The 22,816-nt window shown below is 45.4% G+C and overlaps 1 protein-coding gene across 4 annotated transcripts in view; it reads right to left on the bottom strand.

Moving 5' to 3' along the window:
• Window positions 1-22,816, bottom strand: part of TRANK1 (tetratricopeptide repeat and ankyrin repeat containing 1) — a 389,483-nt gene that overhangs the window by 82,631 nt on the left and 284,036 nt on the right. For all 4 annotated transcript variants that reach the window (XM_077491750.1, XM_077491748.1, XM_077491751.1 and 1 more), the window contains one exon: window positions 1,404-1,536. In XM_077491750.1, coding sequence (XP_077347876.1) covers window positions 1,404-1,536 — 133 coding nt within the window. The remainder of the gene's footprint in view (window positions 1-1,403; window positions 1,537-22,816) is intronic.

The following is a 22,816-nucleotide window of genomic DNA, read 5'->3' as shown; positions in this document are numbered from 1 at the left end:
GCGGGCACTGCGGGATTTCAGTCCTTCACGACATAGTGACACCAATTGTTTTCTTGGGGACTATGGCCCCAGCTGCCTTGAGATCATTGACAAGACTCGCCCATGTAGTTCTGGGTTGCTTCCTCACCTTTCACATGATCATTAAAAGATTGACAGTTATTTTCTGTTTCTTCCATTTGCGAATAATAACGCACCCACTGTTGTCACCCTCTCACAATGCGATAGTCTTGTAGCCCATTCAAGTCTTGTATAGGTCTACAATCTTGTCCTCTAAATCCTTGCACGACTCTTTGGTCTTGGCCGAGGTGGAGAGATTGGAATCTGATTGATTGCTTCTGTGGACAGGTGTCTTTTATACAGGTAAAAAGCTGAGATTAGGAGCACTCCCTTTAAGGGAGTGCTCCTAATCTCAGCTTGTTGTATAGAAGACGTCTATTCATTTGTCAGTGGGCAAACGTACAAAATCAGCAGGGGAATCAAATACTTTTCCCCTCACCGTTTACTGTATATTTCCATTTATGATGCAATTGTAATTATTGTTTTTGTCATGTCCATGGATGCTCTTCATGCTGACTTTGGGTGGGTTTACAAGGCTACTGTCCCTTTAATTGTATTTTTTGTCCCATTGTTCTTTTTGTGTTTGTTTTTTTGTACGCAAGTTTTTTTTGTAAAACCTACAAAATGGTCAATAAAAACTATCTGATGATCAAATTGACCATTATGGAAACCAAACACCCCAAGGTGATCCAGTTTTTCCAAAATTTTTCAAGGAAAAATGTTTGCACTGAAGTGGCTAAACCATGGAGCTTAGTAATTGTGTGATCACTGCAATCTGTCATCAGTTAGTGATCACAACATAAAGAGTCACTCAGATTGGATTGGTACACTGTCTGAACTGAGCCATCCAATATTGGCTTGATTCAGAACCATTAACCAGAGCAACATTTGCCCAATGGTTATTTATCCAGTACTGTTCATAACTAGTGCTTGGCAATTAACCATCCACCACTTCATCAAAAAACAAAAAGTTTAAGGATTTATGTATTTCTAGCATTGTCCTCAAGACCACATGTAGAGCACGTTTTAAATCATGTTTTGCATTGGGACATGTCACCCATAATTGACAGCAGTTTGCCAAACATCCCTTAAAATTGTTAAATTCTGTCTCATACACCCCCACAAACTTCAAATCGGATTTGACTCTAAGTTCAAGTTTGCCAAATGCGATTCACCAAATCCTTGGCAAATCAAACATGGGCACATTTGCCATCAAAGAAAAAGTATATTGTTCAATCATAGTTCCATTAGACCAGTAAATTGGGTATTTCTAAACCTTCATAAAATTAAAAGCAGACCATCACGTCTGACTTTTCAGCTCTCCTACATCAATTAACAACCCTTACCTTTCCATTTTTCTTGCAAAGTTCTGCACAGAGACTGAATTCTTTGGATTTGTTTAGGCACTTCATAGCCAGTTTTGGTTCTCGGCACTCCAAGTATGTCTTTGCAAGTCTTAGATATCCAAGCTGTTTTTCCCTAAAAAATTATGTTTCATTATTAGAAAACTACATAAGATGAAATGAGATAAAAATCTAGCAAAAAACTTTTATTGTGAAGCAATCACTGCATACCTTCTTCCTAACAAAGCAGATACTTTATTTCTTTTTAAAAAGAATGCACATCTTAAACGCCCATTAGACACTTCGGACAAGTCCCACAATTTTTTAGTTGGCTGCAAATGCATGATAAAAATGGCCTTTCTCCTAAAGCTTTTATACTAGTTTAGGGTCTTACCTATCCTCGTTCCATTCCATATTCTTCGCTTTCTACAATACCTCACTCTTAAGATCATCTGGGACTCCACTGGGGCTAGGTTGAACCAACAACTGCTGTAAAAACCTAGGACCAAGGGAGGGTTGGGGTCCCTAAGATCTGTTATGATTACAAATGGTCCCAGATAGCCACCATAAACCTCTTAATCAGGTACCAATTCATACATTTTTACTAAAGCCAGCTCTAAATGCCACCTGCTGTGAAAATGAAAATTCATATACATACAATATTTCAAATAACATGGCAGCATACATGAAAATAAGTACATGGGTCTCAATATTTGTATATTTAAACATTCAGTGTAAAAAGAAAGTCCCACCAAATCAATAAGGAGGAGGCACAGCAATGGACAATGCTGTTCTGTCCACCAGATATTTATGCTGGTTATTTGTACCTGTGTTGTTATATTTACATGTAAACTGTGTAATTTACAGAAGACAATCATAAGTGGTGTGCAGGCTCCATCTAGCTTCCTTTTTGGTATTGCTGCAGTTGTTCTGTTTTATTTAATTTATTGTATGTGTAATTTAGAAAGTTGTTAGTAAGCAGGGAATTCTGGGTAATATCTTCACAGGAAGTGAATCAGCCACCATCCTTTGAGAAGATACTCAGGAAGGAAGACATGTATTTCTCAATCTATCGCCATCACCCCTTAGAGAACTTACAAAGTACGTTTTTACTATCTCATCCTATATTGTAGATCATAGTTTCTGTAAGGTATGCAATATTGTACTTATTAAGGGCTATTTCTGTTATTTTGTAGTTTCACCTGGTTGTTCTAATGCAACTGAGATCAAAGAAATATGGTATCCGAAGTTATTGGGACAAGAAGGTTTAGCTATCTGCCCTAGAGACAGCACAAATGCTCTGCCTGTTTCAGCCTGCAGAGAGCCAGGGCTCAGGTCACACAAGAATATGGGTCATCACTGGACATTTTCAGAAATGACCAAACCTGATTCTGGACAAGATGCTCATAATATGCCCAACTCTGAAAAAAACTACTCAAGAAGGCTGGACTGTCTGGTGACCACCCAAAGTGAAGGTATGTTATACAATGTCTTATACATAATTGCCACTCTCCAGTGACTAGTAATGTTTCTTTTTAGATCTGTGATGCCTTGAAAGTGAAAAGAAAATGCTGGAAAAAGCTGCTTAACTCCAGGAAGAATGTTTATTTAATTTCACCATTGGCTGGAAGAATAAGTCACACCCATGCAGGGGCTAAAATGTTTGATACTCTTGGGGCGTATACACATGCGGACCATGACCACTCAGTTGCAGAGGTTATGGCAATTTGGTAACTTTTTTTTTTCAAGCACAGTAAAGACATGGACGATTTTGTGATAGAAGAGTGCACACATTGATGAGGGTTTTCCATAACCAGTAAGCAATGCACTGGCGTATTGGGACTATTTATTTTTCTTTGCACTGGATATATAAACTGTGGTTAAAGTCAAAGGCATATGCACTACTGAATATATAAACTGTGGTTACAATCAAAGGCACTTTTATGTGTATGTATTGTAATAAGAGGTTTAAACCATTACTGCACAAGATTATTTATTGATTTGGTGGGACTTTTTTTGCACTGAATGTTAGGATATGTCAATTTTGAGACACTAGCACTGTATATTTATATTTTAAAGATTGGAGAAACCGCGCTAATCAGTTCTGGGTGTAGGATAGACAAACCCAGGCAATGGACTCAAAAACTGTATATATATGTATATTTTTAGGTTGCAGCCCCCCCCCAAAAATGAAAAAAATCCCCAAACGGGGTTTCTACAACAATAAATACGACCTAACAACTGGGGTATCTGGCGCTACCTTTTATCGGAAAATAATAATTATAAACACTTGAAAAGAAAATGTATTTTGGTGGAAAAAACAAAAAAATGCCAGCAGGTCCAATAACACACCAACCTGTCTCACAGGGTATTTGTTGTGATATATATTTTGCACCTTAGTATTCAATTTTTGATTCTTCACCTGTACTTTATTATTATGATATTTGCACTTGCAAATTAGACTTATTTACTAATTTAGCCGATGAGTTGTTGGATAAATCACATTATTAATACTCATGCGATTTCAAGATTATGGTCGCATTAAGTATCACTTTCTGTTATTTAGATTTTCCTCACAGAATTTATATATAATTCTTTTGGTAAACTATAGAGTTTTCTAACATGGTCTAAAAAAAAATCTATTAGATAAGATTACACTTACCATAATCGTGTCTGAATCGCAATAGGTCAATCTATGCGATTTTAGCAGAGGTCACTGTTTTTTCTTGTACTGAACTAGAGTTAGTGGGTTCTAAAGGATTGTACTGTGTTTTTCCTTTGATAAGGAGCCAATATCTTCATGTGGCAGTAATTGGATATATATATATATATGTGAGACAGGTTGGTGTGTTATTGGACCTGCTGCCATTTTTTTGTTTTTTCCACCAAAATACATTTTCTTTTCAAGTGTTTATAATTATTATTTTCCGATAAAAGGTAGCGCCAGATACTCCAGTTGTTAGGTCGTATATTTATATTTGCTTTGATATTATTTGTGTTATTGTATGTATATGAATTTTCATTTTCAAAGTAGGTGGGATTCAGCGCTGTCTTTAGTAGAATTTTTGTATTTTATGTTTGTTGTACCAAAACGTTAGACTAGCAGCTCTGTTCCTAATATCTCAGAAGTCATACACAGAAGCACAGTCATACAATATTATATATATATATATATATATATATATATATATATATATATATATATATATATATGAGAGAGAGTTAGGTCCATATATATTTGGACACAAGCACCATTTTTTCTTTCCGGGCATTTACCAAAAAATATTCCACCTATAGTTCTATAATATGGGCGGAAAATTCACACCGTTTGCTTTAATTTGAGGGTATGTACATCCAAATCGGTTTAGGAATAAAATACACACACACACACACACACATACATACAAATAAGCACACAGTGCTCAACATAAATGAGTACACCCCAACAGATATGTCAGAAAACCTTTACTTTCCTTACAGAATCATAATTTTCTATGGCACACTATACTACTAAATACTCCCACAAATGCGGCCCATTGATTGCAACCAAGATTTGTTGATTTGCGCACACAAAAAAATACTTTTCCTAACAAATTCATTCAAGATCATGTTGCAAAAAGGAGTACACCCCAATGAAAGCAAAGCTACATTTTAGACAACAAAATCCTAAGTAAAAAGCATTCAACTGCAGGTGAATCAAATTATAAATTAAACAGGTGTCCAGCAGACAGTTGATTATAAAAGGATGTTGCTTTGGAAGTTAATACCTCGACAGGAGCGTCTTCTGATGAGAAGGGTTAAGAAAATCGCTGTGCAAATTCACTGCAGTTAGCTAAAGAAGTAGAAAACCAAACTAGGGTGACTGTTTCCCATGACACAATATGGTTTACACTTAGGGGTCTCACATCTTCACTGGTCTCGCGATTCGATTACGATTATCTGGTTCGATTCCGCGATGAATCACGATTGCCGACGAGCTCCCACTTCCGCTTGGGCCGCCTAGTGTCTTTTTAATAAAAGTCAGAAGTTACACTTTTTTTGTAGCTGCTGACTTTTAATAAACAAAAAATTGACTGGAACTCCGCTTTGAATTAAAAATAACCTCACTCCCTTAAAGTGCACTACAAGGTACAGACATTCACACACGGCTGCTGGGAGGTCAGGAGGGATAACAATCCACAGCTTACAAACAGCCCTGTGAAGTTCCCTGTACCATCTCTGTGCTGACCAGTGGCGGCTGGTGCTCAAAATTTTTGGGGGGGCGCAAGCAAACTGAAAAATAATGAACCTCCCCCATCAAACGCAGCCACTTATGCCCATTAAATGCCTGTACCCATCAAACACAGCCTCCTGTGCCCGTCAAACGCAGCCGCCTGTGCCCCGTCAAACGCAGCCGCCTGTGCCCCGTCAAACGCAGCCACCTGTGCCCATCAAATTCAGCCAGCGTGAGGTGTAAGTAGAGTACAAACCCATTTCTACTCTACTTACTGTTACATTGCATGATGTGTCCCGCTGTATTTAAAAAAGTATGTGCTTTTTTTTTTTTTTTTTTAATGTGTCACTATATCGCATTTCATAGTAAATACATCCCGATCATATGCCGTGCCCGGTGTTGTGCCGAGAATGGTTTCCCTGTCGAAATCTGTTCCCCCTGGCTCTCAGCTCAGATCAGAACTATATGGAAGGAGTAATAATATTGTACTATATATATGTGTGGATGGACTAATACATACACACACACACACACACACACATATATATATATATATATATATATATATGTGTATGTGTGTGGCTAGAAAAGACTAATAATATTGTACAGGGGACGGTGGAAGTGTGATTTGCATTCGGGGTAGAGGAGGAGGAGCTGCAGTGCAGAGGGCTGGACAGGCGGAGTTCCGATCTGAGCCGAGAGCTAGGGGAACAGATTTCGACGGGGAAACCATTCTCAGCACAACACCGGCCCGCCTCTTGCCTCCCGCCTCTCTCCTCTCAAGTCCTGACGTCCGCGGGGAATTCTCAGCCCCGCCCTCTGACTATAGTTAGCATATCAGAAGAGAGGCGGGACGGGGTAAGAATTCCTCGCTGACGTCAGGACTCGAGAGACGTGAGAGGAGGGAGGCGGGCCAGGCTTAGCACGGCACATGATCGGGATGTATTTACTGTAAAAATTCGGTATCAGTAAAAGTGACACTTTTTAAAAAAAGCACATACAGCGGAGCACATCATTCACAGTAAGTCGGCATTTATATATATAAAAAAAAGTAATTTTAAAAATATGCTCGGAGTGCTTTCCTGGGCGGGGCAGGGCAAGTTTTAAAGAAGTCACCCGCAATCGATTTTCCGGTCCGTATGCATTGATGCCGCATCGGGGACAACCGAATCCCGATGCAACGATTCATTTCAGCACCCCTATTTACACTGCAGAGGAATGACATTCATGGGTGTCGTCAACGAAGGAAGCCTCTCCTAAAGCCCACCTAGAATTTCCCAGGGCGCGTGCTGAAAAAGACGACTACAGAGACTCTGTACTCTGGAGTGCTGAGACTAAGATAAATGTTTTTGGAACGGATGGCTTCAGAACTGTATGGCGTTGCAAAGGTGAGGAGTATAAAAACAAATACATGGTGCCTTCAGTGAAGCATGGTGGTGGCAGTGTCATTCTGTGGGGCTGCATGAGTGCAGCTGGTGTCTTTTCCCTTGGTTATCGTGCATGTTTCCAACATGACAATGATCCAAAACACACATCTAAGGCCACTGTTATATTTCTGAAGAATGACAGGCAGGGGCGTAACTATAGGGGGTGCAGCAGTTGCGACCGCAACCGGGCCCTGTGATGCAGGGGGCCCATGCAGCCTCCTCTACATATGGCCGGCAGCAGCATAGGCAGCTAGGGGTACCAGTGCACCATGCACACGGGTGGCTGGAGGTGGAGGGTGACTAGCAGAGCCCCATGCTCGACTATCGCACTGGCTGCTCTTTAGTTGTGCATTCCCCGCATGACCTGTGTCCTCAGCCGGCTCCTCAGAGTACCCCTATCCTGCTCCATGCATTGCCACTCAGTCTGATGTCTGTTCTCCCCAGCCAGACAGGGACAGTCCCCCAATGGGGCACCTAAAAAAAAAAAAAAAAAAAACTACTGATACCAGTGGTGGAACTACAGGGCTCACAAAGGTCATACCTGTGACCACGCCCCTGAGTTCCACCGCCGGACTCGGAGGGAAGGGCCCTGGCTGGGGTTCAGGGGGGCCCTTCATGGTTTCTTGCATCGGGGCCCTGAAGGTTCTAGTTACGCCACTGACGACAGGGTGAAAGTGATTCAGTGGTCAAGTATGGCTCCTAATCTGAACCCACTCAAACACCTATGAGAGAAGTTGAGCATCACTCTACATCCAGCATCCAGGCTCTAAAAGAGGTAGTTCTGGAAGAATGGAAAAATATAGATGTTGCAATATATCGCCAAATTGTTCATTCCATGCCTAGAAGACTTGCTATCCTTACAAATCATAGACATCAAACAAGATACTAGATATGATAGTTTTTGTTGTCAACTAATTTGGGTAAAACTATATATTTTGTAATCTACGTTATATTATTAGCCTTAATTTCATGTAATGAGCTAAACAAATGTTCTAAAATAAAATTCAGTTTTGTCAAAAAAAATGTTAAATTGTTCTTGTGTTCATTGAGATATTGATTGAAATCTTACTTTTCAAAAGAGGTGTACTCATTTATGCCGAACATTGTATATATATATATATATATATATATATATATATATATATATATATATATATATATCATATTAACATAGGTACTAATTCATACACAGTTTGGGATTTGAATAACTACTCAGCTTGCTTGTTGCCACCATAACTCCCACTCTTACAGATATTTAAAAGATAAATTCACCTTTCATAACATATTGCACCCGTAGTCAGGGTGTTAACATGTAAAATGTTACAAAATCAGCAGGGGATCTTCTCCCTGCACCCGCTGTCACAATTTGAACAGAGTGCAGCTGTGCGGGGCTCCACTCCCTAGCCACATTGCTGCTTGTAGTTCTCAATGAACTATGAGGGCGCTAGTAAGGAAACTAGTAGTTCATTCATTCTTCCTGCCTGCTATTATGGAGGTACAGTCAGACAGCTGCACCGATAGCCTGCAGAAGCACTGCCCCCATGATCAGCAATGCTTTACAGGCTCCAAATAAATTGAAAAAAAAATAACAAATGTACATTTATTTACCTACAAAAAGATGTGCCTTTATTTTATTTATTTATTTATTTATAATCAGAAAATAACTTTTATTTCGCTTGTTGCACAGTACAAAATATACACCAGACAGTGCAGAAAGAGACATAAGGAAACAAAAGCAAAATATTGATTACAACAACGTAAGATGCAGGGAGAGAAGAATCAAGTCCCAAAAAGAATGATTTCACAACCCATTCCCTTGCATTTGTGCATTTAATCCCTTTCGGTACATAACCTCGTTATTCCCAGGTTCTTGTTACAACGTACCATTATTCTGTCTACTGACTCTCCCCTTCATTCCTTATACACCAGGCTATCCACTGTGCAACAATTCCAATATCATGTATCTTAGATAGAAAAAAACCCCATAGCAACTAATATGTCAAAAACAACATTACATCCAAAATAACCCTTTGCAGTACTTTTAGTTTCCTGTGTACACATTCTAGATAAGAACATCATAATAAAGTGGTATTCCAACGTTCCCTCTTCCAATAGCAGAAATGCCTTGTTTTCGTACGGCTCACTCTCTGTCACTATCAGCAACCTTTGGGCAATCGTGCTCCGAGTGTCTATCCCAGAATCAGTCTGTCTTTGATAAGTTGGTAGGGGACCAACCCCGGAACCTCCAGCCATGCTTGCCACATTAAATAAAATTTTTGCGGGACTTTCCTATGCTGGTATGTTAATTTTTCTTTAATTAATAATTTGCTCACACTGTCCACCCATTGCCCCCTGGTAGGCACTCTTGGGGTAATCCACCGTTGGGCAATCAGTTTACGTGCCTCATAGAGCAATCTTAGGACTGCGGTGCATGTGTGTGAAGTCAGCGTATCATCTTCCAGCGCACCCAGCAGGCAGGCGGCCGGATCCATTGGGATGGTCACATTATATACTGTAGAAATCATAACTGTAACCTCCTTCCAGAATCTAAAAAGCTTGGGGCACTTCCACAGCATATGAAGAAGATCACCATGGTCTGTCTCACACTTTGGGCACAGGGGGGAATCTCTGATGCCCCATGAATGGAGTCTCTTGGGTGTCCTATAGGCCCTATGTAACAGGTATAATTGTGACAGTTTGTGGGACGCTAACAGTGAGACCAAAGGGGTTGCCGCTAGACTCAATTCCCATTTTTCCCCGTCAATGGGGCCAAGATCTGCCTCCCACCCCTGTCTACATGGCAGCTTAGCAGGGTCCTGTATTCGTGCAAGGAGTATACTGTAGCAGCTCGAGATCATCCCCTTCCTGTCCTCCTTCATAAGGATGGATTGAAGAATAGCGTGATCTGCGGGACCGCCATCCCACCTTCTTCCTTATTGTACTGGAGGGTAGATAACTTAATCCTAGCTGTTTTTTTCCGCCAAATCAACTCCCGAAATTGCGACTCAATTTTTTCAAACCATCTCCTAGGGATCCACACCGGGGAATTATGGAATATATATAGTAGTTGCAGAGCCCAAATCATTTTAATCAAGTTAATTCTCCCGGCAATCGACAGAGGCAGTTTACACCAGGCCGTGCATTTTTTCCTAAAGTTGCTAAGAAGGGGGGCCAAGTTGCGCGCAATATAGTGGGATGGATCCGGGGTTACCTGAACCCCCAAATACTTAAATTCAGTCACTATCTGGACCATCGCTGCACAACTAGGGATAGGGACGAGTAAGGGGTCCAAGGGCATCAGCACTGACTTATCCCAATTGATGGCAAAACCTGACAATTCCCCAAAGGCCTTAATAAGGCCCATAACTGCCTGCAAAGATCCCTGCGTGTCACCTAGGTACAGCAGGGTGTCGTCAGCGTACAGGGACACCACATCCGTACCCATAGATCTTTGGAACCCAATTATATCTTTGTCCCCGCGTATCCTAGCTGCCAGTGGCTCCAGAGCTAGAGCAAACAACAGGGGTGATAGAGGGCACCCCTGCCGAGTGCCCCTGTACAATGAAAACGGCTCCGACAAGTCCCCATTTACCCTAAGTCTCGCTGTGAGCCTAGCATACAGCAACTGAACCCATTTAATAAAAGTGTCTCCCAGTCCCACACACCGCAGCACTTGCCACAGATAAGGCCACTCAACACTGTAGAAGGCCTTAGCTGCGTCAAGGGAGAAAATTGCTCTGTTGCCAGTGTTATCTGTTGGGAATTGCAGGTTCAAAAAGAGCCTCCTAATATTTTGCGCTGTGGATCTAGAAGGGATAAATCTGGATTGGTCTTTATGCACTAATTTATGTATCACCCTGGCCAGTCTGTTCGCCGATACCCTTGCCAGCAGCTTAACATCCGCCGTCAGCAAGGATATAGGCCTATAAGAGCCCGGGGATCTAGCCTCCTTGCCTGGTTTCAACAAGACCACAATAATTGCCTCATTCATGGAACTCGGCAGAGACCCTCGCTCAAGAGCCTCAGTATAAACTTTCAAAAGGGTGGGGAGTAAAGTACAGGGGTACCGTTTATAAAATTCAGACGGAAGGCCATCCATCCCTGGCGACTTGTTATTTTGGGAATGTGACAGAGCCACACCCAGTTCTTCCTCTGTCAGTGGCGCATTAAGCATGTCAGTGTCCTCTAATAACAAGACCGGGAGTTCGCTTCTATTTAGAAAGTCCCCAATCTCCTCCTCCGTGGGTCTCACTTTAGATGTATACAGGTCCTCATAGAAATCTTTAAAAACACGAACAATGTCTGAGGTGGAAGAATATTCAATCCCCTGGTCGTCGCAGATAGCCGAAATGGTGGAGGACGACTGTTGCGCTCGCGCCATAACCGCCAGCATATGTCCAGTCGCCTCACCCTCCTCAAAATGTGTCTGTCGCAGAAAAAAGCGTTTATTTTCAGCCAGCTGCAACGCCAGTTGCCTAGACATGGATTGTGCTCCTAACCACGCCCTTTTTGTGTCGTCTGTGGGATTGGCAATATACCTGTCTTCTGTTTCGGAGACCACTCCGTGCACCGTCACCTCCCAAGCTTTAGTGTCTGTTTTGATTCGATTGATAATTTGTATGCATTGCCCCCTTGTGTAAGCCTTCAATGCATCCCACACCACCCCCAAATTCGTAGTGCCAGCATTATCCAGTAGAAAGGATTTAATCGCGTCCCGGAGTGGGTCTGGCTCTGGGAACAGCGTAAGCCAGAAGGGGTTAAGCTTCCAAACCGTGCACCCAACCATATCAGGAAAAGATACCCGGATGCGGAGCGAGGAGTGGTCAGAAAGGTGTCTGTCAGCGTAGTCCGAGTCTTTAATATGTGGCAACATCCTGTCATTACCCAGGCCCAGGTCTATTCTAGAGAGGCCTCCATAGGAGGCCGAGTGGCAAGAATACTTTTTAAGGTTCGGGTTCCTGCTACGCCATACGTCGGTCAGCCCCAATTCCTGCAATACCCTGGCAAAAGGAGTACAGCCCGCTGCGCCTGGCTCTACATTACTGGGTATGGGGAACTTGTCTTTGGTATGACTCAAATAGTTGTTGAAGTCTCCCACAGCCAGTAGTGGAATCTCCTGATATTGTGCCATAAATTTTGCCAGGCTCCCGAGAACCCCCGCCGAGTACGGCGGAGGCACATAAATATTAGCCAGGATGCAGGTTAGCCTATGGACCTTGCACAGTAAAAAAAATACCTGTACCTGAGAACATTGAAACCGGACACCTTTACGTACAAGCACGCTTACCCCCCTGGAGTATGAGGAGTACGTGGAGTGGTACTGAACATCATACAGGCGTGGGCACAGGCTAGGGGGGGGGGATCAGCCGCAAAATGCGTTTCCTGCAGACACACAACACTTGCATTCATTGATTTTAAATGGCGCAATACAGCTATTTTTTTCACCGGGTTACCTAGACCCCGCACATTCCAAGTGAGGACATTTAGCTCAACCGCCATTGGGGCCTACCACAAATAAGGTCAGGATAACATACAATACTCGGTACCGCCCCACCTCCAAAAAGGACATGGCATTGCACCAAGGAAAAATTACAGTTAATAGAGCATCAAAATTACGCAGTTTGCAAATAAGTATCCGTACATAGGCAAACATCATAACTACTATGAGCAGAAGAGTGGAAGAGTCAAAAAAGGAACAGTAGAAACCTTGGAACACTTTGCGATTGTAGATGACAGACTGCAAGCTCAGTTCTATGTGTGGGACCAACAGGGGCCCCCAGCCGCTTTGGCTGCGTAACAAACAAACCCCCTGCTTCTGCTGAGGGGGGGGGGGAAAGGCAGAGGAAGCTCCCATGAAACCCACAGGTTAGTTCAACTAGGAGCTTCACATCAACGGCACCTGAGGAGTGCGCCGTGTCACGTAGGGTGTATCGTGACAGTTGGTCTCCCTTTGCCGCCTTACTCCTATTGTAGGACAGAGATCAGACATGTAATAAAAAAGGATAAAAAATAACTCAAACAGAACGAGCCCGTAGTTACTTCGAGGCAGTCAGCGGCGTCCAGGTCCCCGGGGCCTTCTCCTCAGGCCGGGGCATTGTGTTGCACACGGTTAGCTTTGAGGGCCCTATCTTCTCTGTCCAACCATTGAGCTGCGTTGGTAGGCCGATCAAAGAAATGGGTTTCTCCCAGAGCAACAACTCTGAGGCGCGCTGGGTAAAGCATGGCATAAGGAAGGTTAAGCTCCCGCAATCTTTTCTTTACATCAATGAACTTTGCACGTTGCTTCTGCAGCTCAGCTGAAAAATCTGGGTACAAGGAAACTTTAGCATTGTCAATAGCCAGTGTGCCTCCCATAGTTCTGGCCTTGGATAGTATAGCGTCCCTGTCCTTGTAATTCAGCAGTTTAAAGAGGAAAGCCCTAGGATGATTGCCAGGTGGCAGGGGCCTGGACGGGACTCTGTGCGCGCGTTCAACCGCAAAGAGTGGAGAAAAGGCCTCCTTGCCAAATACTGTAAGCAGCCAATTCTCAATAAATGCAACCGGGTCTTTGCCCTCAGCCCGCTCCGGGATGCCTATTGCACGGATGTTGTTTCGTCTCATGCGATTTTCGAGGTCGTCTAGGCGAGACGCATGCTGTGCAGTAAGGTGACAGTTGTATTGCAAGTCTCTTTGCATAGGGGGGATATCATCCTCTATAGCACTCACTCTGCCTTCAATGGCTGCCGTGCGTTCCCGCAGCTTTTGCATGTCCTGCCGCACATAAGAAATCTCAGCTTTCACCCCTTTCACTTCATTAGCAAGTGCTGAGATAGACATATTGCAAGCGGTTACAGCGGAGAAAATGTCCCTGAGAGTGGGTTCTGTGCCATCAGATGGAGAGGGAAGGGAAGTAGGCCCCACCAAGCCGCCCCGTGGTGTACTCACAGCGTTCCAGGCCGGGGACAATCCCTCTGCATCCTCCAGCGGGACCGTGTCATCCGCAGCCGAGTGATCGCTCATGGCATCCCCAATACCTGAGGGGGTAGAGGGCATCCCTTTCGAGGCTTTACCTCCATAAAGAAGCTTCTGGGCAGCTTCCCTGTATTGATCCCTGGAGGAGCGCTGTGGCAAGGCGCCATCTTGGGAGAGTTCGGCCTGCATGCTCCGGGAGTCTTTACCGCTCCTGGACATGGATTTAAGCGTCCCGGATCCCCTCGGGACGTGTCGCCGCCTCCGCGGTATCGTGGCGGTCGCAGCGGGGCTCGCTCCGGAGCGTGTCCTCAACAATACCGGATAAGTGTCAGGATTTTCGGCGGAGCAGGAGAGAAGTGCGACCGTCTACATGCGCCGCTCAGCCACGCCCCCCTATTTTTTTTTTTTTTTAAAGGCAGACTTAGCCCTCAACTCCCCCTCAACCCCCCAAAACCCGCCCACAACCAATTGGTGGTGCAACATGAGCTCCTAACAGTTAAGGGACTCCTATGACATAACAAACTTTGAAAAGGTTCCATTATCTTCAAATCCACCATCTAGTAGAATCATTATCTTGACTAAGAACCATTTCTGGTCCGCATTCACAACAGCTTTCGACTTCAGATGCAATTCTCAATGCTCAACATCCCAAGAACTTCTTTCTCTGCTGTACTGCTCCATATTGGGCAACGTTAAAACACAAGCCCCAAACTACTGTTCGAGATGAAAGTGCGTTTTTGACACCACTGTACCTCTCCTGAGGATTGATATAATACGTGGGAACCTTTGTTAAAATTGTTTTGCAATGTATTTGCTCTAGAAAGCCTGTTCAAACTCATGTCCCGATGGTACATCACCCCTGCTAGAATCGCAAAGTGCCTCCACACTTACCCCTTCTTCAGGTTTTCGGGACCGTTCAGACATGGGGGATATGAAGCATGTATTGGTGGACTTGCCCCCTGGTCAAGAGGCTATAGATACAAATATGTGCTAAGGTCAATACAGTCCATTGGGTCAACTTGTGCAAAAATCGCTGAAAAGCGCTTCTACACAACCAATAGATATCACTTAACAGGAGCATATGGTTATTACTCATTTTTATGGCCATGAAACAGACAATAGCAACGGCATGGAGGTCACCGACTCTCAGCTCAATAAAACAGGAAATGCACATCCATCTTTAACCACTGCCCATCACTGTAACCACTGTATTGTAATAGGACGGCCACAAGGTGGCTCTGCCATCCTGGGTGGGCGTCATATGATGTCCTTGGCCTCCCGGCGGTATGGGAGGTGCACACCCGCTTCGTTACTCGGGAGTCGATTGCTGGTCACAGAGCAGAAACATGGATCTGTGCGTGTGTGTGTGTAAAAACGTCCCATCAGGGGAGAGGAGACAGATCGGGTTTTCTAGTATATAGGAACACCGATCGGTAACCTCCCCCAGTCAGTTCCACCCCCTCCAAGTTAGAATCACTCCCTAGATAACACATTTAACCCCTTGATCCCCCCTAGGGTTAACCTCTTCCCTGCCGGTGACATTTATACAGTAATCAGTGCATACTTATAGCATTGATCTCTGTATAATTGTCAATGGCCCCAAAATAGTGTCAAAAGGGTCTGATCTGTCCGCTGCAATGTCACAGTCCTGACAAAAATCACAGATTGCTGCCATTAGTACACTAGTACAAAAAATAATAATAATAAAAATGTCATAAATCAATAACCTATTTTGCAGGAGCTATTTTTGTGCAAACCAATATACACGTATTGCAATTTTTTTTTTTTACCAAAAATATGTAGAAGAATATATATCGGCCTAAACCAAGGAAGAAATTTGTTTTGTTTTAAATTGGGATATTCTAGAAAAAAGGTAAAAAAGTTAGTTTTTTCTAAAATTGTTGCTTTTTTTGTTTATAGCGCAAAAAATAAACACAGAGGTGATCAAAACACAGTAAAAAAAAAAAAGCTCTATTTGTGGGGAAAAAATTAACAAAATTTCAAATGGGTACAGTGTGGCATGACCACGCAATTGTCATTCAAAATGTTACAGCACTGAAAGCTGAAAATTGGCCTGGGCAGATAGGGGGGTGAAAATGCCCAGTATTGAAGTGGTTAACCACTTGCAGACTGGCTCCTGTACATATATGTTGGCACTTTGAAGATGGATATTTCGGTAATGGCAGCAGCTGCTGCCACAACCGAGATATCCATCTCTTCAGGAGCCCATAATGGTTTTCTCTGCGGTGGATTCGCCGTGAGATCACCGTTATCGGCGGCGGGAGAGGTGGCACCCTCTCCCACTGCTCTCCGCCGCTTCCTGGAGCCATCGGCAGCAGTGGAGGCGATCGGGACCTTTCCATGGCCGGGTATGGAGACGAGTGAGGGGACGATGGCCCCCACCCGTCTCCATACTATAGCAGGGCGGATGCAACGTCAAAACGTCACTTCCGCCCATAGGTCTTAAAGGGCCATTTTTTCAATGTCATTTTTTCAAATTACAAAATTCATTTTTTTTTTTTATTGCATTTTAGTCCAAATATGAGATCTGATGACTTTTTGACCCCAAATCTCATATTTAAGAGGACCTGTCATGCTTTATTCTATTACAAGGGATGTTTACATTCCTTGTAAAGAATAAAAGTGACCCAATTTTTATTTTTTTTTTTTTTTAAACCGTGAAAAAATAAATAAAATCAAGTACAATAAACAAGAATTTTTATTTATTTTTTAAAGGGCCCGTCCCGACGAGCTCGTGCGTAGAAGCGAACGCAAACGTGAGTAGCGGCCGCATATGAAACCGGTGGTCAAGCCACACGTGTGAGGTATTGGTGCAATCATTAGAGCAAGAGCAATAATTCTAGCCCTAGACCTCCTCTGTAAGTCAAAACATGCAACCTGTAGAATTTTTTAAACGTCGCCTATGGAGATTTTTAAGGGTAAAAGTTTGACGCCATTCCATGAGCGGGCACAATTTTGAAGCGCGACATGTTGGGTATCAATTTACTTGGCGTAACATTATCTTTCACAATATAAAAAAATTGGGCTAACTTTACTGTTGTCTCATTTTTTTATAAAAAAAAAATAGGATCTTTGTACTCGCCGTGAAATCCTTTTCTCTGAAGTTCACTGACGGACACAGCTCTTTTAAATCTTGACCGTAGGGTTATCACACCACCTTCAGGAGAGGACTAGGCAGAACATGTAACATATGTAAAAACAGCAGAACTGCATAGTTCTGTCCAGGGGGCGGTCCCTCTGGCTATAACCCCACAGCCTGCTTCCTGCAGCTCAGTATGTCACCAAGCAGTATAACGTCAAAATAAGAGGGGTGGGTGCTGTGTCCGTCAATGAACTTCAGAGAAATGGATTTTACGTTGAGTAAAAAAATCCTATTTTCTCTTTCATTCATTGACGGACACAGCTCCTTTAAATTTTGACCGTCGGGACGTCCCCAAGCAGCGTCAAAATGAGGGGTGGAAACAGCAAAAAACATAGCTTCACCCACAACCAGAATCACGCCTCAACAGAGGAGTTGCCATCTGAAATGACCGCATTAGAACTTGCGGCCAACGCATGCATCAAAAAAATGCGTTTACAAGAAAACTACCTTTCTTTAAAAAGAAAAGAGTGTAAATTGCAACTTTTACACAGGCGCCTGCGAAACTTTGCGGCCAAGGCAAGCATCCGAGGATGCACTTACATCAACTTTGTAAAATTACGTAGAGTTTAAACGGATGACCAAGTCGCCGCCTTACACACCTGGGAAACAGACGCTTGATGGCGGAAAGCCCAGGAGGTCCCAATTGCCCTGGTGGAATGGGCCATGACAGGGAAGGGGGGCACCTGCCCCTTCAAGGCGTAAACCTGGACCACGATCTGTCTGATCCACTGGGAAATGGGGGTTGACAAGACCGCCAGACCTTTCTTCAGACCAGTCACCGAAACAAACAAGAGTCTGACTTCAGGCAGGGAGCCGTAGCAGACAGATATACCCTTAGAGCCCAGACCATGTCCAGAGAGTGTAGGGCAACTTCTTTTGGATGTGTCGGCTTAGGACAAAGGGATGGTAACACAATGTCCTCATTAAGCTGAAAAGCCGAAACCACTTTTGGAAGAAAAGAGGGCTGCGGACGAAGCACCACCTTATCCTTGTGGATAACCAAATAGGGCGACTTGCAAGACAATGCCGCCAACTCAGAAACCCTCCTGGCAGATGTAATAGCCACTAAAAAGACAACTTTCTGGGAAAGAGTCAACAAGGTAATTTCCCTGATGTTCTCAAACGGCAGTTTCTGAAGCGCCGATAGCACCAGATTCAGATCCCACAGAGGTAGAGGTGGTCGAACCGGAGGGACTCCATGCTGAACCCCTTGCACAAAGGTGTTTACCAGTGAGTGGGACACCAAGGGGCGTTGTGAAAAAAAAAAGACAGCCAAGGCTGAGATCTGTCTCTTGATGTTGCTTAAGGCAATTTTCTGATCCACTCCTAGCTGTAAAAACAGCAGGATCCTGGAAACGGAATAGATCCGCGGACGCCGTCCCATCTCCTCACACATGGTGATACAAGCCAGCCTTCCATGTACGATGGTAAATCTTCAGAGAAGACGATTTCCCTGCCCTCAGCATAGTGGAAAAGACTGAGTCCGACAGATCTTGGTCCTTTAGCACCTGGCTTTCAACAGCAATGCCTTGCGATCGGAAGTCTTCTTGCATCCGCAATCGCCAAGGAGCATACCCCACCAGGTATACTAGGTCGGTGTACCAGGGACGCCGGGGACAATCTGGGGTGATCAGTATCACTGCAATCCCCTCATCCTCCACTCTGCGAAGCATATGTGGTAATAGTTTGAGCGGAGGGAAGGCATAATAAATCAGCCGGTACTGCTCCCATGGAGCCACCAATGAGTCTGACGGGTCCGCCCAGGGGTCTCTTGTCCTGGACACAAACTTCTGCACCTTTCGATTGAGCCGAGAGGCCAAGAGATCCACATCTGGTGTGCCCCACTGCAGGCAAAGAAGCCTTAACACCTCCGGTTGCAATGACCATTCTCCTGGGTCCAGCATCTGGTGACTTAGGTAGTCCGCCTGCCAGTTTCCTTCGCCCGGGATGTATATGGCCAACAGGGCCGGCACATGTCCCTCTCCCCACCAAAGCATGTGAGCGACCTCTCGTGCTGCGGCCGAGCTCCTTGTACCTCGATTGACCTATGCCACCGCAATGGCATTGTCTGACTGGATCCTGATCGGACGCTCTTGTAGCCTCAATGACCATGTGGAGAGATATAGCCTGATCGCCCAAAGTTCGAGCACGTTGATCAGTAACTGGGATTCCTCCCGTGACCAGATGCCCTGGGTCGACTGTACCCCCAGCACTCCACCCCAGCTGGTTAGGCTGGCGTTCGTTGTGATCACCGTCCAATGAAGAGGAAAGAACGATCTCCAGGACCGAAGGGCCGGAGACCTCAGCCACCAGAGAAGACAGTCCCTGACTAACTGGCTCACCCGAATCTGACGATCCAGGGATAACAGAGATATGTCCCATTTGGACAGTATTTCCCTCTGCAAGACCCGGGTGTGAAATTGGGCGTACGGTACCGCCTCAAAAGGAGGCTACCATGAGACCCAGAACTCTCATGCAAAAACGCAGAGGTGACCAACTGCGGTTCATCAACAACTTCACCGCGGCTTGGAGAGTCTGCAGTTTGTTTGAAGGGAGAAACAATCTCGCTTTCACAGAGTCCAGCAGTAAGCCCAGGTACTCCAGGCGCTGAGTCGGCACCAACACGGACTTCTTTAGGTTCAGCACCCAACCATACTCCTGTAGAGTTTGCATGGTGATTGCCACATCCTCCCTTAATTCTGAGGCGGAAGCTGCTCTCAGAAGGAGGTCGTATAGGTAACCCATGATTGCGATCCCACGTTTCCTCAGCAGCGCCAGAATTGGAGCTAACACCTTGGTAAAGACTCTGGGTGCTGACGCCAGGTCAAAAGGGAGAGCTACGAATTGGTAGTGCTCTTCCCCAACTGCAAATCGCAGAAACCTCTGATGCCTGAGGCATATGGGTATATTCAAGTACACGTCCTGGCTATCCAGAGACGCCAGGAAGTCCTCCTGGTGGAGTGCAGCGAGCACTGAGCGAACTGATTGCATCCTGGACTTTTGCACTTTCACAAAGCAGTTGAGGGCTTTTAAGTCCAGGATTGGACGTACCCCTTCCTTTTTGGGGACTACAGATTAGAATCCCTGAAACCTTTCCAGCTTTGGAACAGGCACTATCACCCTGTGTAGGAGCAGGTCCTTTACTGCCCCTAACAGGGCATCCCGGCGAGCTGGGAGTAAAGGTATGCTGGAGGGAAAAAATGTTTGGTGGACAAGAAACTATCTTGTAGCCTGATGAAACCAGTTTGCAGACTCATTGGTCAGACAGCAAGCAGTGAGGTCCACTGAGCTGCAAACTCCCGAAGGCAACCCCCCACCCGAGTGTCGGGCGGGGGCAAACCTTCATGCGGCAGCATTTTTGCTCGCAGGCTTATTGGACCAGGAATACTTTTGTTCATCAGCAGTTGCCCTGTCGGACTGGGAGCGCTTACCTGTCGTCCCGAGTGGGCGAAAAAGCCGCTTCTGAGCGGAAAACGAGGGCCCTTGCCTACGGCGTGGCTCCTTACTCGTCCCGGCCTGTGGAAGTAACGTACTCTTCCCACCTGTAACATTCTTAATGATGTCATCCATCGAAGCTCCAAATAGCCTCTTACGAAGGGTAAATCGGCGAGAGCTTTTTCAGATGCTTGGTCCACAGACCAACATTTCAGCCAAATCAGGTGCCATAGCACCACTCCTGATACCAATGCTCTAGAGAGCAGGGGGACTGTATCTAGGGCCGCATCACAGACATACTTAAGGCATGCAACAACTGGTCTGCTAGTTCTATGCAGACTGGGGAAGACTGTTGCTTCTCCAACTCCCTGTGCAATAGCTTTGCCCACTCTGTAAGCATTTGCGACAACGGGGCCGTGGCCAGTACAGGTCATAATGCTGACCCCACTACCGTAAACATGGACCGGGCCACTGCCTTGGCTCTCCTGACGGTAAGGTCCTTGAATGCAGGAGTCCCGTCTACCGGAAACCTTGTATACTTTATTCCACTGGATACCAGGGGGTCAATGACCGGAGGAGCCGTCCATTTTTTAAGGAGGCTCTCCTCAAATGGGTAACACACCGCCATTCTTCTTGGGACTGAAAAGGCCTGTTGCGGACTTTACCATTCCTTGTAGATGAACTTATCGAAATAAGTCAAACACGTAAACAACTTAGGTGTACGGGTCAGTTTACGGAACCCAAAAGGGAACCAATCACCTCGCGCTGACCCGAACACGGAATCATCCTCACTGTCCGAATGGTCCTGGTACGTCAGAACAGGGGCCTGAGTCTGAATCAGAGCTTTCCCCAGAGAACGGGGGGGCGGGGGACAGTTCTCACCCCCCTTGCGCCCAGACGCCGCCTCCACCCTGGAAACGAACATTTCCAGGGCCACCGACAAAGCGTTCATAGGCACTGCATTGTTTGCAGGTAAGCAGGTTGCAGTTACAGGAATGTTTGGGGAAGAAGTGCCAGCTTCTGACGCCATGCTGACTCACCTCGCCTGCCACACTTGGGGACTTAGGACAAGGTATGCAATCCCACCCTCCTAGCTGCTCACAGACTGAGGGACCCCACCGCAGGACTCACCACCCTGACCAAGTGCTGTCTCTGACCGCTGTGTACTGTGACTTGTCACAGGTGCCTAGAGAGACAAAACGCGCTGTTCTGAGGTGAAATGACCCAGCACTGGAGTGAGGCTACAAGAAAATGGCCGCTGGCTGTTCTGTATACAAAATCACCAAGAAAATAGCTGGCAGCCATGCTCTGCCAGAAAACTAAGGGAAAATGGCGGCGGCCGCCGGAAAAAGGCACCAGCACATGCAGAGGAAAAGTACTCACAGGCACTGCAGACACAGAGAAAAAACAGCACACGGACCAAAACAGCCAGTGCAGCCCTTGTCAAGGCCCAGAGCCACCCCCGGCCCAGGTACACGCTCCGCACCTCCTGCCCAGTCATGCAGCGCCCCCTGCAGGAGGAGGAGGGAAAACAGGGATAGGGAGAGAAGAAAGGGAGAATGAGAGACCCCCTAATCGACCTCCCCAGGAATGCCTGGCTGCTCTATCCTGCCGAGGCAGGGAGAGCTGTACCTTACCCGTCCGTTCGGAATAGCTGGAGGCATTGCATCACAGACCCATCGCCCGAGCAGTATAGAGTGGCTGCTGGCCATGGCACACTGTGAAACAGACAGCAGTAGCCCTTCATATGTGTGCCCAGGAGCATATAGCTCACCGGCCGCCCCCTGGAGCAGAAGGGGCATTTTGTGGCCCACCCACTGCGTAGCTAGGGCCTTGCTCATGCTCGATGACCAGGCTGGGGAGACTACAAGGATCTATATTATCCAGCCTGTCACCCAGCTGTCTGTTGATAGAGGATCACAGGATCAAAATCTTGCGTAAAAATCCAAAAATCCCCAGGACCAATGGTCCCTTCCGGGAGACTAGGTCCTTCTCCTTCACTAGACAGAAAAACCTGAGCTGCAGGAAGCAGGCTGAGGTGTTATAGCCAGAGGGACCGCCTCCTGGGCAGAACTATGCAGTTATGCTGTTTTCACACGTGTTACGTGTTCTACCTAGTCCTCTCCTGAAGGTGACATGATAACCCTATGGTCAAGATTTAAAGGAGCTTTGTCCGTCAATGAACAAAAGAGAAAGTGAATTTTTGCCCAAAAAAAGTGCGCTTTTA

Source organism: Lithobates pipiens, unplaced genomic scaffold, assembly GCF_037356315.1.
Source record: "Lithobates pipiens isolate NorthernLeopardFrog02 unplaced genomic scaffold, aLitPip1_a1.2 Scaffold_19, whole genome shotgun sequence".
In the NCBI taxonomy this organism is placed as follows: domain Eukaryota; kingdom Metazoa; phylum Chordata; class Amphibia; order Anura; family Ranidae; genus Lithobates; species Lithobates pipiens.
The sequence above is the reverse complement of the archived record's forward strand: the minus strand, read 5'-3'. Positions and strand labels throughout refer to the sequence as shown.